We start from the raw sequence: 14,442 nt of genomic DNA, 5'->3' as shown, positions 1-14,442 counted from the left end.
CAATAAAGGGAGTGTAGTTGAACCGCCAATAGCTATGGTGCAGCACACAATACGGCACGGCGTGAAAGTCTACGGTGCCAGCCTGCCACGTTTTACTATCTCCGCCCCAGTCTCTCTCCCACTCACCTCAATTAGTGTTTACTCATTAAAGCGTTTTATAACTCATTATAACGTGACCTTACGTGATATATATTTCTTGATGTTTACTTTTATAGTTCTACACCTCGAGCCCTTACTCCCTCCTCCTGTCCCCTCAGTCATCAGGTGTTTTTTTTTATATAACTTATCAAATGATTACCCAATGCTATTTACCATTTCTGCATAAATAATAATATCGTTTTAGTAATCCGGTGTGGAATATTAGGTACTGAGAATGATTACGGTGAACACTGCACAAATAACCCGGAATATAGAAAGAGAACATAGGGTTTTTCATAATATAAATACTAACCTATTGGGGACTTCATATATTCCATAGTTTAATACACGAATCACTATAGACTCACTTCTTTGTTGGCCCTTAGTATGTAACAAATATTAATTAATAAAAAATAAAACATATGAATTAGGCAACGGAAATTAAAAAAATAATTTCTTTGGATGAATTTTTTTACTTGGAGTACTTCTCTCATATCTGGTGTGGCTCTTCTTCTCTCCAACTGTTAGATAGGGTGGAATCAAAGGCATTTCGTCTTATTAACTCTCATACTTTAGTTGACAATCTTTCTTTCCTTTCTCTTCGCCGCAATGTTGCTTTACTCTCTCTCTTTTACGGGTACTTTAACGGGCAATGTTCTGTCAATTTGGCATCCTGTGTACCGCCGACAATGCCGTGGGCTCGTAACACACTTCTTGCCCGCGGTGCCCACCATTTCTCCGTGGATGTCGGTCACACTAGAATAACTATTCATAGTACATCCTTATTTCCTCACACAGCCAAACTGTGGAATGCTCTGCCTTCTTCTGTGTTTCCACACTCATACAATCTGTCTCACTTTAAAAAGATGGTTTTCCGGCAACTTCATGGTGTAGATTAAAACACAATCCCACGGAGGAGTTGCCAACACATGTGTAATGAGTGAGTGTTATGGAGCTGTGGTGAGATAATCACACTCTCTGCACCAACTCATATAACGAGTGCTGCTGTGATGACTAGCACTGTTGGAGATAGTTGAAGTTGTGTGATGTCAACTGTGAGTGTTCTGGTGATCCCCACTAGCTAACACCACACATTGTGTGTATATGAAAGCGCCAGTTTTGTCCCTGTGTAACAGGGGTTTTGTAGATAGCACATAGTAAATATGTCAACAATATCATTGTGTTACCTGTAAAGCCCTTAATTACTTGCAAGGCACTGACGAGGGTTAAGGTGAAAACGTAGTTAAAAGATTAGATTATGTATTTACAATAACAGCCACTGTAACACACACAAGATAGGGGAACACACCCAACATGAAGGGTCACAAGAGTGCGGACTAAAGGGCGTCTTTGAGAAACAACACTGCAGGCATTATTGGTACAGGACATAGTTAATATGATGTAACATGCATGGATACATGAATATCTTACACGCACACACACGCACTCATAGCATCATAAACGCATGAACGGTTCACGTGAAGCTCCGTAAAGCTCGTGTCGGTTCTGGCCTCCCTTGAACAAACCTCACCTCACCTCACTACAACTACTTTAAGTTTACTCCTCAACAATATAGCGAGTGGAACTTACAGTGGCAGATAATTTTCTACTTGAGGCGTCGTTGCAAAAATCACAACACCATCACATATTACACGGGGCGCTGCTGCTCCACCCAGAGTTATCACCACGGTGGAGGTAAAGATGGGATGTAGACATATGAGCAAGCAAATTTATTTAGAATGCTTGAATGTTTGTATATAGAGGCGGTATATGTTTATTGTATACTTTTAACAATATGCTTTTGTTTAAGTTTCTCTCGCCTTTCTTTTTACCCTAAATGACTTCTCGTTTCTCTTCTCTAATGTTTCTAAAGACCTTATACTTAATACAACTTTATCATCCTGTCTTAGTTACTCTCACTGTCCAGTTTCCGCTCCCTTTCCTCTGTGATCAAGAGAGGATATAACAATACTCTTACCATTTTCTCTCAGCCATTTCCCCCTTTCCTCTTCATCCAGTTTTATTCCTTAGTATTTCATTCTTTCCTTTCATTCCCTGATAAAATATAGCCCAGTTACCATCTCTCCTTGCCTCACACACTCTCTCTCACCCTCCCTCACTTGCTACGACTCTTGGTTTCCTCATTTTTCACCGGTGTTACTCGTTTCTCTTATTCTTTCTTTCACACCATACATTTTTCTTACTATTTTTTCCTGTTTCCTCCTATTCCCCTTTCTTTCATTCTTTTTCTTGTTTCTTCCGTTTCTTTTTCCTTCTTTCTCTCGTGTCAAAGATTTTTCATTTTCTTTTCTTCTCATGCGTCACCCGTTTCTTCTTTCTGTCAACGGATGCTCTAATTCTTTCTCACGTTAACCATTTCTCTTACATTTTGTCTTGTTTTATTTGTTTATCTGATTTTTTTCCCTTCAGGACATCAATTTCCGCTACTCTGTCCTCTCTAACACAATGGTCTCACTTCGATTCTTATCTCTTTGTTTTTATCTCTCTCTTTGGTATCAGATATCCGCATGTACCAGTCATATGGCCGAGAGGTGTGTAGAGAGCAGTGGCCCGACGAGGTTCTCCGTCAGTACTACACTATGGCCCTCATGATTCTTCAGTACTTCCTCCCGCTCGTTGTCCTCATCTTCACCTACTCGAGGTCAGTGAGAGGTGGTTCCAATCATTCATTTTTATTCCGAGGTCAGTCAGTAGTCGCCATCATCATCCACACTTCTGATACACCAGGTCAGTCAGTAGTCGCCATCATCATCCACACGTCTGATACACCAGGTCAGTCAGTAGTCGCCATCATCATCCACACTTCTGATACACCAGGTCAGTCAGTAGTCGCCATCATCATCCACACTTCTGATACACCAGGTCAGTCAGTAGTCGCCATCATCATCCACACTTCTGATACACCAGGTCAGTCAGTAGTCGCCATCATCATCCACACTTCTGATACACCAGGTCAGTCAGTAGTCGCCATCATCATCCACACTTCTGATACACCAGGTCATTCCGTAGTCGTCCTCATTAACGCATATTTGATGTCAGTGTTATGTAGCTTAGGGTAAGTTCTAAATAGTCCTAGGTTAAGCCTTCAAGGATCAAGATAAATAATGTTATAGGTTAGGTTAAGTGATTATAGGTAATTGGTGATATCTCCGCTAAGCTTCAAGCCGTTCTTGAGAGGTACTAAATACTGTGCTTCAACATCTTAGGTGTTCAAGTGCGTAATAAGGTTGGTAATTACACTTTTGTCCATCAATAATTGAAAACTAAGATTTACTCCTCTAATTTACTCCTATTAATTTTACATATATTATTTAATTATTTATTTAGTTTTATTTATCTGATATATTTATTTTATGTATTTACTTATATAATTCTATATAGAATGCTGTAAAAGAGGATTTAATAATGGGGATCACACAATTCAAAGGAAAATCAGAAGCAATAAAAAACATAAATGACTACGAAAAGAAATGGAAAATACGGACAAACATCAACAAATTTAAAATCATACCAATTGCCAAGAAAAAGGTCGAACCAGTAATAGTAGATGGAGAAATTTACCCATACACCAACGAAGGCAGCATCCTGGGACTGAAACTCTCAACAATTGGTTACCAGAGCTTCATCAACGAAAAAGTCCACAAACTACGTAGCAAACTCTCAAAAATAAACAGATCCAAAAACCTGAACATACCAAACAAAACAAAATCATATACGACGCTAATAAAATCCGTAATGTGCTACCCGCCTGTACCACCCAACTCATCCAGTGCAACGAGAATCAAGAAACTTCAAACGGAACAAAATAAAAGCCCAAGATTCATATATAACATCAGCTAAAAAGAAAGAATAACAAACGAAGAACTCCATAGAAGAGCCAACAGTAACGCAGTAAACATAGACATCTACAACCAAAGCAAAAGAACATAGGAACATGTACGAGAGTTAGACTAAAAAACTGTAGTTAACTGGCTCGACAACGAACCAGTAAGAAGAACACGCTTGGTTCAGATTAAGCAGAAAAGGAGTCAACAATCCACCACCAATACCAAAATACAATCGAGATTATCAAATTTAATACAAAAACAAAAAGAACGGTATAGCCAAATAAATACTGTCAATGCCTGGCCTTTGGGATATAAATCCCTTGCCAGCCTAACCAGGATCTTATAAAAAGGAAAGTCAAGAACCATTGGTTTCCAAGGGGTAACAAACAACCGTTAGAGATAGGTAGGATGAGGTATAGAGAAAGTGGGAAGAGGAGGGAAACAAAACAAAACCCTAAAGCATAAAGTGATAGACTAACTTCGAGGTGAGACAAGATTCTTTGATTACCAGACACATGCATCAAGTACTGAGATATGATTGCCTTGATTATATATTCTCAGTCGTTCAAGAGAACGTGTGTGTTGGTGTGGGGATTAGTGGATGACATCATTATGACCTGACCTCATGTTTTAAGGTCACCCTGTATATTTAAGCCTCTCTCTGTCCATGTAATCCAGTTGCCTCTGAAGGTGTCTTCAATATAGACGAAAGCTAAGGTGCTCCGTTGTTTCCCTTTTCCCGTGTGATTTTATCAATATATATATATATATATATATATATATATATATATATATATATATATATATATATATATATATATATATATATATATATATATATATATATATATATATAACAAAGAATTATGTCTGTGTCCGCACGAGAATCTCGGAAACTACTTTGCCGATCTGTAGTGATGATGGATGGTGTTATATGTAGTGATGATGGATGATGTTATATGTAGTGATGATGGATATTGTTATATTTAGTGATGATGGGTGGTGTTATATGTAGTGATGATGGATGGTGTTATATGTAGTGATGATGGATGATGTTATATGCAGTGATGATGGGTGGTGTTATATGTAGTGATGATTAGACAATAAAATAATAACAGTGTAATGCTAAAAAAATATGCTTTGCTGTACCGTTGTAGTGAAAAACATGGTACAACTTACATACACCGTTCATGAACTATTGATGAAAGAAGAAGTTTTGGGAACTGAACAGAGAGACAATGTGGAGCCACCCGGAGGGCGACGATTCTGCTAGTACTTGAATATATATAGTTGCATATATTGTGAGAGTGAACCTGGTAAACCACCCAAACGTGTTTTATTAAATTTTCACGGGTCTGCTGTGTGTGTGTGTTTTTCATGCTCTGTCGTGAAATATTCAGCACATTGTTTTCCTCTCTGTCTCTGTCTCTCCATCTCTGAGATATATAAGCTACAGGCAGTGATTTAATACATCAGGCATGACGATAAACCTAATTATAACGCTTCAGCCCCTCAAGTGTGATAAGGACTTCATGAGAACAGTGAATTAATCCGTACAACTTGCCAGACAACCAAACAACTCAGATATGAAACTCTACCCAGAGTACGGTGTTAAATTTCTACTGATGCAATGACAATCTGTTGAGTACGATAACAACCTCACCAATATAACATCCATCGGAGTACAATAACAAATCCTCAAGCACAATTATATGATCACCAGAGTAAATAATAACGTTATCAGTACCACGACGCCATCACCAGAGTACATCTATAATAGCTACTAAAAAATAGTCATATAATTAGTAGTACAACAATCTAAGCAGTAATACTAATATGACTAATTACTCAGATCACAAAAACAATTATTTCTTCAGTAAACAAATTCTGGCAGTACATTATTCTAAATAACTTGGACAATAAACCTCGCATGGAAATTAACGAAACCCAAAGAAACCCTGGAGGAATATTCTTTAAAACCAACATTACTACTTGACAATAAGGACAACACACAAGACGCGGTGCCGTTCGCCGATATACAACACGAGTCTTCTATAAGTTAGTTGAAAGCTTCCGTTTTCTGTCATAAATGTCTACAGCTAAAATGTTGCTATTAAATCACACATTTTCTATGGTTGGGGAAGGGCAACTCAACCCAACTATTAGCAGAATATATGAATGATGTATATGTTATAAGATATATGAAAGAAGTTACTAGTGAGCATAAAGACTTGCATAAATAAGACTGCTAATATTGGATATTGATTTGTGAGGCAGGGCAGAAGCAAGGGTGCTGGGATATCTTATGCCGCCATCTCCCTCTCTCACCCTGACTATGGTAAATCTTGGTTGTATGGTATGATTTAGAAAACTAAATAAATAGATATTTTGGAAGCTGCTACTCAATAGTCATAAGCTGGGATTCAGGAAGAAGTGCTCGGTGGAGGGCATTTTTTTCCTAAATTGAAAGTAGGGGAACAAACTCATGTCCCCCCAGTCATGGTATTTTATGTCACGGGGGAGAGGGGTGACAAGTGACCTTTCAGTCGAGGAAAGTTTTTTCATTACCCAAAATTACCCTCTCACTCTACGCATTTGCTACTTAAAGTACAAAATTAAAATAAAAGGCGACAGATGGTGGTAGATGTAGGTCATTATTGAAGTGTTTAAGCACCCCGTGTGAACAAGTTTATTTCATCATGTTTCATATATTACATTTCATACCTTTGTACTTATATGTTTAATTAATCAGTTAATTTAAATTATTCTAACAGTAAGTAATGTGTGTCTTTGTACCTGATATGCATATATTGCTTCATATATATATATATATATATATATATATATATATATATATATATATATATATATATATATATATATATATATATATATATATATATATATATATATATATATATATATATATATATATATATCTTCCGCCAAAATAGATCTATCAATTGTTTCACTGTATATTCGGTATAAGTATTATGTGAAATTAAATTTCATTCCATATGAGATTTCAATTAAAAATGTATACCGGTGCGTTTGTGTGTGCTTGTGAGTGTCTGCGTGGACTGCGTGTGTATGTGTGTGCATGCGCGGGTGTGCGTGGTAAAATAACTGACAAATAACCGTTTAAAGCTGGTGTCAGACTGAACCTTGGACATCACAATCACCTGACCCTCACGTGACATACCTACTAAATATACTGTACACGACTGACCACTGGCCATATTACTCTAGTTCCGTGCTGACACTTTTTTAAACAAGATGTCATCAGATACTGTGTAAGACGTGTTCCAGCGAGAGTTGTTGAAGCTGCATGGTGAGTGCAAAAACTATCTTTTTGTAAAAAGTTGAAACTGCAATAGCATGGAAAGTGTGAGACCGGCTGCTGCAAGTACCCAGACTAAGAGTAGAAGTGATTATTATTACTTGTTCAATTAGGTTGATTGGTTATAGTTGCGGTGGTCGTTATAAGAGTATTGGCTGTGCAGGAAGTCGTGTTTGTCAACTGTGTTTTGTTATAAAGGTTCACCGAGTGTTTGAAGATTTTCTGAACTGTATTTAGTATTTTGCTGATCAATAAAATACTTATATTTTGTTTCTTAAGTTTAATAAACGCCTAAGAGTTATAAGTAAAATGCTGTAAGACGACAAAATTATATGCTTTAAGAGCCATATATAAATCGCGTTCACAGCCCAGCAACAAAAGTTGTCAGTAGCAACACCTGTATGGCGCTCACTCCCTACACATTGCGGCAGACATAACTCCCTACACTGGATATCTCCCAACTAACTGCACCTAAGAGACCATTATTCACAGGTTAAAAAAAAAAAAACGCTGCACCTTCAAGAAAAAAGAAAGAAAAATACGATGTTCCATTCGTTCACCTGAATATCTCGACAGACAGTGACGCCCCTGGGTGACACCAGTACCCCAGCCTCTCACCTTGACAGAGCAGAAACACATCTCGACGCCGCAGTCTATGAAAATAAAACCCGTATGCCTTAAGAACTTTATGGCCATAGGTATACGGCGCAGTTAAACTAACCCTGTTTTAGCCGGCACTGCATTCGACCATCTTCACTTTGCCGGATTATAAAGCTAGGTACTCAATCACAGTTCGGTAAACCAGGGGTGCCCCGAAGGTGATCCAATGACCTGTCCAAAATCTTCCAAGAAACTTCGATCAAGTAACCATCCAAGAAGTGATAATTAATTTTCCATCATTATTTTATATGTTTTCTGCTCATAAGCAGAAAACACAATCGACAAATTCAACAAGATGCAGCCACGAGTTTCCAAATTCCAGTTAAAAAAAAATTATGTTTTCTTCTTTGGATGTGGCCCTGAAAACCGAAGAGCCGGAGGTGAACAAGACAACGTTGGCAAGCAAATCGTGAGTGCCAGGCAGCACCATATTTTACGATGAAATATTTTATTTCAAAAGCAAAATACGACATTCAAGTAAGAATAGTGTGTTTCCTTCAAATAACTATCAGCGCATGAGAGAAGATGATCATAAGAAGCCGGTAACTAAGGCGCCTTGCCCTCGTTCCGGGAAGGATCGCCAATACCTGATTGGATCCAGATTCAATTCCATATCACGAAAAGTGCAATGGAAAATTACTTTCGAATTTTCTAATTTAATCTGAACCCGATCTTTGGTAATAACAAGAAACGCTAAAAAACATGCCAGCTCTAAGAGGATACACGATGAAATGACTTAAAAGATCATGTAATAATTGTATAAGGGCATTCAAAGTTCAGTTAATGATATATGCATGTCACTATCTAGAAAATTACCGAATCAAAAAATTTACTGACTGACTTTATTTAAGCAAATGTAATTCCGATCTTTAATACCCGAGGTAACAGTGACTTACACAGTTAGCAGAGACGCAAGACTCCTCATCGAATACAAAACAATGATAAGTGATATATAGAATTGCCTCGACATACCTGAACTGTGATGTGTTGTTGTGTGTTACGGTCCCTCGAGGAGCTGTTAACTTTCACCAGTCTGAAAAAAAAAATCAAATTAAACTTCCATCTCGCTTTAGGTAAATCACTAGTTAAGGCTTATTATCACAATAAGATAAATAATTCACTGCAAGTATGTTGAAAGAAATAATACACAAAAGATATCTCTTTATACATCTCAAAGTTGAAATTATTTCCCATAAAATTCTGAAAAAATCTTTAAAATCTTTAATTTCTAGTATTTTTCACAATTCCGTTTATATTACTTTGAGTTAAGTACATAATATGGGAGTGAGGGGAGTGCAGTTTTATAGAAGCTAAAATTATTCAAATACCGGTACTCACTTGATGTATTATTCCCAGATAGACAATATTTGAAAATGCATTCATAACAATGGTAATTACTGAGCAGATGGCTAACACTACAACGCATTGTTCGATTTCATTAATTTGTCCAACAGATGCTCTTTGGATGATCGTAAGTAATACAAAAATTACGACAATGCACAGAAACCAATAGAACCTGACCTAACCTAACCTAACCAACCCAAGAAACCTCCCTAACCACACCTAACTTCCTCGATGGGGGGCGGACCCCACGCCATATGAAACAGGAAGTTCTTACTTTTATATTTGGTACCAACAAAAGCAAGTTTCTTTGAGCGACAGTGTAATTTTACTATTTTTTGGGGGGGATGTGAGAGTATGTTCGGACCGAGCAACCCACTCGGTCGGAGTGTAAACAAACGAAGAGCAGTCGACAACACGCGCCAACACGACATATTTTTCCGCTGTACTATATGGTAAATAATTAATTTCTTCACATACAAAGCATGAAGACATATTTTACTGTCTATGATCAGTTTTTCACCGTGTTTTACCCTGCAATATCCCTCATCCTTCATACCCTGTCCACTACAATTGATTTATGATGGTAGATAAAGAACTAAAAAGAAAAAGTACTTAAAATTAAAAAAAAAAAAAAAAAATCGTAGAGTATATATTACCTCGATCATCCAAAGAACGTGTGAAAAAATTAACGAAATCGAACAACTTCGGGTATTAGCCATCTGCTCCTTTATTACCAAAACAATTTCATACATTGTAAGGAAATATCAACAGTCCTTCTTATGTTTTCACTGCCGGCGGGTGGTAGACCAAGCCTCCATTTTGTAAACACACCGGCAGAAAATTTGCTTATTTCTCACTTGATTAAAACAATATGTCTATGTATTCCCCCAAGTAAGGCCTTGTGAAATGTTATTTGTGTGTTTTCCGTGGAGTAACTGGGAAGAGTGTTTTAGTGAAAGGGAATAAGGTAATGTTATATAGTGTTTGCAGTTAGTGATGTTGCGGCCTACACCACAACAACATCCTCACCGCGTACTGTACCCCCACAAATTTAACACAATAACCTCAACAAATACAATAAGTGATGACCACCGCTTACCTCTTGGTCTTATATTTCCTCACCAACGACGACAATAACACTTCGCTATCACACTTCTTAACACGACAACAGCAGCAACTGAACTGACCGTTGAGGTTCATGACAGTGATTCATAAATCTAAAACCTGGTGTCGGAGCTTCATGGGACTGAATGAACTTGTCTCAATACAGTGAGAAGACTTAAATTGAATCTCTCTTTTTGATATACGAAATACTTGATTCACCGAACAATAGAACCCAAGTAATTAGTTTTTTTATTTGTCAAGTGAAATTATTCTGTGGACAAAAGAAACCTTTACTCTTCCAATTATAAAGACTATAGTCCCATATGAATGAGTTCATTGTAACGAACACATATCACCGCTGGTCATGAACCTCTGAAACAACACTACCAAACTCTGTCTGAAAGTGACAGTTAACTGTGAAGAAACTTAGAGATCTTTTTCTTATTTTCTCTTATTCATTTTATTAACTTAATAAAAAAAAATAATGAGGTAAAACACAGCTATATTTTATAGTCATATATCGTAAACGAGTTACAAAAAAAACAAATTTTTTTCTTCAAATCAATGCTTTCGAATACGCACACTCGGCGTATCACCAGTTCCGCTAGACCACGATGGGCTTAAAGCATCCCCACCTTAAGTGCTGCGTTGTAGCTCAAGATTCCTCACCCACCACTGTGAGTCTTGAAGGGTTGGAGCAGCCTGTTCACACTCAGGTCCCAGACACCGTTGTGATGGGAATTTGATTATGGACGACGATTAAAATTATCATTATTTTTCATTCATATTTTTTATTTAGTGTTTGATTTGTTTACGAATATATCACATTAACATTGATATTACTTCACATGGAGGTCAGGTCAGTGAGTTGGTCCATATCAAATGATCTCTTTTGAGCCGGTTTAACATAATATTTAGAATGTGATAAGCTCAACTAATTTTGATTGCCTCAAGAAGAAACGACCTCACCTTGCCAGCGAAGAGGGCGCTTGAAAGTCCTATACTTGTATGATATTATGCCTAATTCCCACTCTGTAAAAGTGGGTTAGCCATAGGAAGGGAATCCAGCAGTAAAACTTGCTTCAAATTTGCCAGATGGTAACCAGGAGACCTTGCCTTCAGGTAGCCAATTACTGCTGGGTAAACAGAGGCAAATGACGTAAAGGAACTTGCCCATTGTTTCACCCTGCCCGGGGAACGAACCCAGGTCCGCTCACTTGCGAGGCGAGCATTCTGACCACGACACACACACACACACACAGTGGCGACTTTACTGAGTGACAGTGAGGACGTGTCCCCTGGCGCTCCGCAGGAGGCAAGGTCATCACGTCCTCCTATAGCCAATTTAAGGCAGTTCAGTACGTTTACGGAAAGACAGTGCGTATTTTCAAGGTGTCAGTGACTGTGAGTGCTAGACTTATGATTATGTGCGTCCCAGTGTCACGATACCGTCGCACCGACCTGTTCCGGCTGAAGTCTGGTGCTGGCTATCCTCCACCCCACATCATCACTCTACTAAAGGAGGTGAGAATCTTTCACAACCGCGGCTGCAGACGGGGTCGCCGCATTCCCAGACGAATCCCTATCATCACACCGAGCAAGCATAGGAAAGTTAAGCCAGTGCCTCGACTATGGTACACACTACCATCCTTATTGCTGTCCAATGTTACATCTTTATGCAACAAGGTGGAGGAGGTCAGTGCTACAGTGAAGTCAGTTGGTGCAGATATTGTGGCGATTACCGAGGCGTGGCAAATTGTTCCTGAGATCTGTGCCATAGAAAACTATGAGTTATTTCACCACCTTAGAAAGGACAGGCGAGGTGGTGGTGTGGTGCTTTACTGTTGCAGCGACCTCAAACCATCACACCTAGGTGTTAATGTACCTGAGGATGTAGAAGCCTTGTGGGTTAAGGTCACTCCCACGTCCCGCCCCCACCAGCTTGCCTCCCTCATTGTTTGTGTGGCTTATCACCCCCCCCCCGCGCTACCTACCGCCAGTGTACTGGTTACTCATATAATAGACACTGCTGACCCCCTGAGATCCAGATTTCCATGTGCTGAATTATTGATATGCGGTGGAAGACTGCACTGTGGGGGTGACAGTGGACAACACCTCCTTGGACTACTCATAGCTAGAAGGCACTCTGGACAGGCTACAAGCATGGACTACGGAGAACAAGGTCACCATCAATCACACCAAAACCGTAGTCATGCACTTCAATACCGCCACCACTCCAGTGCAAGCTCCAGCAGTTATAGTGGGTGCCCATCCTCTCCAGTTAGTGCAGTCTGCCAAACTCCTGGGTGTAACTATAGACCACAAACTGGACTGGAAAGCGTATGTAAACAACACAATCAAGGTAGCCTCGTACCGACTCTACATGCTACGACGACTCAGGTCACTAGGGGCACCCACGCCAGAGCTGAGGACTATCTACAACGCATTTATTCTCCCATAATTAACGTATGCATCACCAGCCTGGTCGTCTTCTCTCAACTCTACCCAACGTCAGCTAGAGAAGGTGTAGAAGAGGGCCTGCAGAATCATGCTCGGCGCAGACTACTCCGGCTACAACAACGCTCTCTCCACCCTGAAATGCCATCCCTCAGTGACCTCCACCACCACGCACTAGTAGGGTTTGACAGTGGACTACTGCACCATCCTAGACATCGCCACCTACTGCCACCGGCAGTCCCTCGCCCACTTCTCGCAGTCCGCTACTACAACAAAATTCAGCCCATAAGAGCCCACACTGATAGATATAAGAACAGCACCATCCCATCTATTGTTAAAATAATAAACAGCTCCTGATTTATGTACTGTACAGCCCTGTAAATGTATTGAACGTATATTATTATGTCTAAATCACATGTAAGTTTGTATATTTTCAGCCACCGAATGCAACTCTATTAATAAACCGTTTATTATTATTATATTATTTTCTTTTACAGCTGTACAACACGAGAGTTGCTGCAGGACTAAGACAAGCCCCTCTCCAACTATAGAGAAAGCTCTCAGATCGTATTAACTTGCTGCCCAAACTAAAACTCTAATTTACTTGTATGTTCAGCATAAGTTTCCTCCTCTGTATCAAAAACTTTTGTTAATAGACCCATTCCCACATATTACCAGATGTAATTTACCTAATTTCTGTTCACTGTTTATTTTAAGCTTATGTCTATTTCCGCACAGTGAACCATTAATTGTTATCATTATATTAAGACAATGTTGGTCTTATACTCTCTGGATTGTGTATCGGAAGCTTGTGTATACTTGGCCGTCTGACAGGATAATGCATGATGTAATTAGGCTTCCTCCTCTTGCCTTGGGGATCAAAGCAGCCAAGGTGCCTCCTCATTAGTGACCGCCGGATCTAATAGAATTAATTTGCCCTCTAACAAGAATTAAGTTCTCCTTGAAATATAATTGCTGCTGTATATTACTGATGTGTCTGTTAGATCAGGAAATTTATAATTTTAACATTATTTTACCTTAAATTCAGATTATTCTGGATGAATGAGATATAAGAATATTTTTTATTTATTTTTATTTTTTTTTTAAGAATCGCATGGAAAGTGTGGGGATGTAAGCCGACCACATCTCCCGGTCCTAGACATAACGTTACACCTGTGAGTATCCATCTGTTTGTATAGTATGTTGCATCTTATTACTTTATGACACAATAATTCCATCTACAGTACAGGTATACGCTCACATAAATCCTTAATTGTCTCTATTTGTTTTCCATTTTTGTTTGTACACATTATAATACTGTACACCATTATTGCAACTAACATACATACGGAGATATATATACATTAATAACTATATTCATGAGCCATTCCATAGCACTTCCTGACATCAAAATTCTTTATATATGTTAATTAAAGATTATAATAACCATAAAAATAACAAATTATTGACTAAAGTATAAATTTAAATGTTGAATTACTATCAATAATCCTGGCGTGTTATCAGGGTTAACGCTGCTGCAGTGTGGCGAAA

The 14,442-nt window shown here is 38.6% G+C and overlaps 1 protein-coding gene across 1 annotated transcript in view; it reads left to right on the top strand.

The window, feature by feature from the left end:
• Positions 1-14,442, top strand: part of LOC121874852 (RYamide receptor-like) — a 129,392-nt gene that overhangs the window by 103,166 nt on the left and 11,784 nt on the right. The window contains exons 5-6 of the mRNA XM_042379138.1: positions 2,659-2,800; positions 14,000-14,066. Of these exons, the coding sequence (XP_042235072.1) occupies positions 2,659-2,800; positions 14,000-14,066 (209 nt within the window). The remainder of the gene's footprint in view (positions 1-2,658; positions 2,801-13,999; positions 14,067-14,442) is intronic.

This window comes from Homarus americanus, unplaced genomic scaffold (genome assembly GCF_018991925.1).
Source record: "Homarus americanus isolate GMGI-L3 unplaced genomic scaffold, GMGI_Hamer_2.0 scaffold56009, whole genome shotgun sequence".
NCBI lineage: Eukaryota > Metazoa > Arthropoda > Malacostraca > Decapoda > Nephropidae > Homarus > Homarus americanus.
This window is presented reverse-complemented; position numbering and strand designations above follow the sequence as displayed.